The sequence below is a fragment of the Caloenas nicobarica genome, chromosome 21 (assembly GCF_036013445.1).
Source record: "Caloenas nicobarica isolate bCalNic1 chromosome 21, bCalNic1.hap1, whole genome shotgun sequence".
NCBI lineage: Eukaryota > Metazoa > Chordata > Aves > Columbiformes > Columbidae > Caloenas > Caloenas nicobarica.
The window spans coordinates 6,821,204-6,824,978 of NC_088265.1; the positions used below are offsets into that span (position 1 = coordinate 6,821,204).

General features: G+C 45.9%; 1 protein-coding gene across 1 annotated transcript; it reads right to left on the reverse strand.

Moving 5' to 3' along the window:
- Positions 1-347: 347 nt before the first annotated feature.
- Positions 348-1,781, reverse strand: LOC135997013 (lysozyme C-like). The gene is made up of 4 exons (XM_065649380.1): positions 1,628-1,781; positions 1,125-1,283; positions 809-887; positions 348-408 (listed from the first exon to the last, which is right to left on the reverse strand). Exons 1-4 carry the CDS (start codon positions 1,779-1,781, stop codon positions 348-350), a joined length of 453 nt encoding a protein of 150 aa, XP_065505452.1.
- Positions 1,782-3,775: the final 1,994 nt, after the last annotated feature.

Below are 3,775 nucleotides of genomic sequence, written 5' to 3' on the forward strand. Positions count from 1 at the left end.
GATGAAGGAGAAGAGATAAATAGACAAAAAGGGAGAGAAACCTGAAACATTAGTACGCCCTGTTAGTCAGGACAACAACATCTTGAGACGGGATTACGCAAATAAATGGCTGAAACTCCACCTGTAATTCACTTCTGCTAAGCCTTGTTACTACTAAGCCATCAGCCTTTAAGTTCTCTACCTGCATTGCGGTAGCTCAGAGTCCTCATAGTGTTAACAACAGCCTTTCTACCTTAATAATTTGCCGCTTTTAATTCCCTGCACCCATCCATTTTCCCTAGCCTCCATACACCCGCATTCTTCACCATTCGTTATCCTGAGGAAACAGCTGCCGCTTGTGGAGTGATTTAGCATCCATTGACATAGGAACTCAGGGGTTTGCCATTGCAATATTTTCTCCAGGCGACCCTGGAAAATAAATACATGATGTAATTTGAGGAGGTAAATAATGATTGAACTGCTTTTAAAATCAAAATTGGTTAGACTTTGAGAGTCTTGGGTGAAGAACGCTGGGCATGAAAGATATGAATCAATGAAAATTCTGATGAGCTCAATCCAGGGAGCTGGGGGAAGGGGAAGGAAACAAAAGGGAGAGCTCTGGGAGGGGAGGGAAATGTAGGGAGTTAGAGCAGGTCCTGGGAGCCAGGACTCCTCAGTTCTCCTTTCAGCTCCAGAAGAAGGACTGTGCAAAACTTTACGAAATACAGCTTCTCACCAATTGCCTCCATCCCCCCCAACCAGCCAAAAGCAGGATTTTCTTTCGTGTCTCTGACCCCTCTTTCCCAGTGCCCACTGCAAATATCCTTACCAGGGTCTGAGTCCTCTAGCCCGTGTGGCAATCTGCTTGGCACACCGAATATCATCCTCAATATTATCATCTTGAAATTCTGTAGAGAAGGGAGAAAAGGTCAGTATGGAGGAAAGCAGAGCAGAGAGAGAGCAGGGATAGATGGGCAGAGAGAAAGGTGTTCATCAGGAAGGGCAGCTGGGATACCGGGGAGATGGATGAATAGGACACAAGGAGAGAAATGCCCAGAGCAGCTGATAGACAGATGTCATGGGCAGATCAAGGTGCTTTCATAGAGTGGATGAAGAAAGACTCTCTGTTCTGTCTCACCACTTACTTGAGCAGTTGATACGGCAGGCATTCTTAGATCCACGGGTCTTGCGATCGTCACACCAGTACCGGCTGTTGATCTGAAAGATCCCGTAGTCCCTACTTGGACCTTTGTTATTACATGCTGCAGTGCTGTAATCGCTCTCATGTTTTACCAGGCAGACCCCTGTGGGAGGAAGAGACAACCTGGAGGAGGAACATCAAATATGCTCAGGGTGAGTAAGAGGAAAGTGCTGAAGGGAAAAAGGATGAATGAGGAGCTGGAGACGTAATTAACCTGTTGATATTGTAAATCTGACAAATGGATGGATAAATGCTTGGAAAGGTAAAGCTGTGAATGGGTATTTTTTGTGTAAGCAATAGAAGGAGGCAAGCAAGGGGATGAGGAAGAGAGATGATGAAGTCAAAGGAATGGAGGGACAGAATAGTACCGTTGGAAAATTGCAAAGAAGCTGAGAGGGACAAGGGTGGTATAGACAGAGAGGTGCAGCAGGAGCTTATTATACTCACAGTCAGCTACAGTTTTGCCCACAAAGCCCTCAAAGCCATGCCGACGAAGGATCTTCACCAAGTCACATCGGTGGATGCGTTTTCCCTGGGTGCCTGGCAGAGCCAGGCCAAGGAAGACGAGAAGAAAGGCGAAGAACAGCATTGACTTTCTCATCATGCAGTCCACAGCAAGGAAGTGCCAAAATGACTTGAGCTCTCTGTCTGTCAGGACTGCCTTCAGTGTCACCCTTTTATTCCTGTTACCCGGATGAGGACCAACGGGCCAAGCCAAGCATGTCCGGGAAGTCTTGGAGGCCTTTACAATAATAAGCCAATAAGGAAGTGGGCCAAAAACCGAAGACAATTTCTGGAGGGTGCCAGTGCCTATTTCACCAGTCCTGTCTGGATGGGGCATGTGCATGCCACAGACAATCCAGCAGTTCCCAGTTCGATATTGCAAAGGCACAGAGTTACTCCAGCGAAGAAATTTGGACCTAACATTGAGATCATGGTTATGGTTGCCATAGGAGTTGAGCTGGGATTTATCTATTAGCAAAGGCTGGGAAAACCTCAAGAGTCATTGTTAAAGTAACGTCAAAGACTGAGTTTACACTTAAATTATAGTTACCTATGTGTTAGGACCAGCCTTATGTTGATGCTATTGATGCAATTTGGAACTGTCCTGTGATTTGAGGGTAGGGTCGCTATAGGGACCCATTTTGGGTAATCACAAGAACAGAAGTCACCTCAGGTTGCTCTAAATGAGGGTTTGGCTCCACATGCACTAATTTTAGGATACTGTAGTTACCAAAACTTGATGGTTGGGGTTACAGGCACTTCATGGATCAAAGGCTGTAGTTACCCTGGGTTTCATGGTGTAACCTCAGTAGGTTGCTAAGTCACTTGGTCTTTCCCCAGTGGTGGGTTGAGGGGGAGAATTGTAAGGGTAAAAGTGAGAAAACTTCTGGGTTAAGGAAAAGACAGGGTAGCAGGTAAAGCAAAAGCTGTTCTCCGAAGCAAAGCAAAATAAAGAATTAATACATTGCTTTCCATCAGTAGGAAGATGCTCAGCCACCTTCAGGAAAGCAGGGCTTCATCACATGTACCAGTTACTTGGGAAGGCAAATGCCATCCCTCCAAATGTCCTCCCCTTTCTTCTTGTTCCTCCAGCCTTTATTGCTGAGCATGGCATCATAGAGTATAGACTATCCCTTTGGTCAGGTGGGGTCAGCTGTCCCAGGTGTGTCCCCTCCCAGCTTCTTATGCACCCCAGCCCACGTGCTGGTGGGTCGGTATGAGGAGCAGAAAAGGCCCTGATGCTATGTAAGCTCTGCTCAGCAGGAGCTAAACCATCCCTGCGTTATCAACAGTGTTTTCAGCACAAATCCAAAACACAGCCCCGTACAATCCACTATGAAGAAACTTAACTCTATCCCAGCCAAAACCAATCCAGGGGCTTACTGTCACCCTGGGTTTGGGAATGATGTTGTCCTAGAGACTAGTCTAGGATGGAGGCTTCTCAAGTGCCATGTCTCAAGGTGTACTCAGTGGCATGGAGACTGATAAAAAATCCTTTCTGTCTGAGTAGTGATCTCACGAAAGGGCACACTAGTAGTTTAGAAGGCAGGACTGGGAACCATTCTGGCCCTTGTTTGTTGCCACTGTGGGAAGCAGGAGTTTACAGCCTGGGGTTCTGGCTTTCAGATACCGACTAAATTAGCCATATACAGCTTTTTAAGGCATTAGCATTCTGGTTCACACATCATTTGCATCTCCAATGGCAGATACATGGACATAGCAAAACATCAAAGTGCCAGAACAGCCCTAGCTGTAGATGCCTCAGAAGAAACTGTAACTTCTACCAAAATCTCATACTGCTGGTGGTATCTGTTATGAAATGATACATGAGATACTTTCCAAAGTGGCTAGTGACTGTGGATGCCTCATTCTGGAGGTGTCTTCTTTCGTAATTTTTAATGCAGCGCTACTTCTAAAAAAATGTGTCAATCTGAAAACCAGTTCTCTTTGAGTTTCCTCATGAAGGAACTGATACCTCTGGCCAAACTGGGCCTAGAGATGTGTTTCTCTCAAAAGAAGCTGTTACACGGCATGTGAATGGCAGATGTATGATAAAGGAAGATGAATACTAACAATGACCATCTGGGCAAA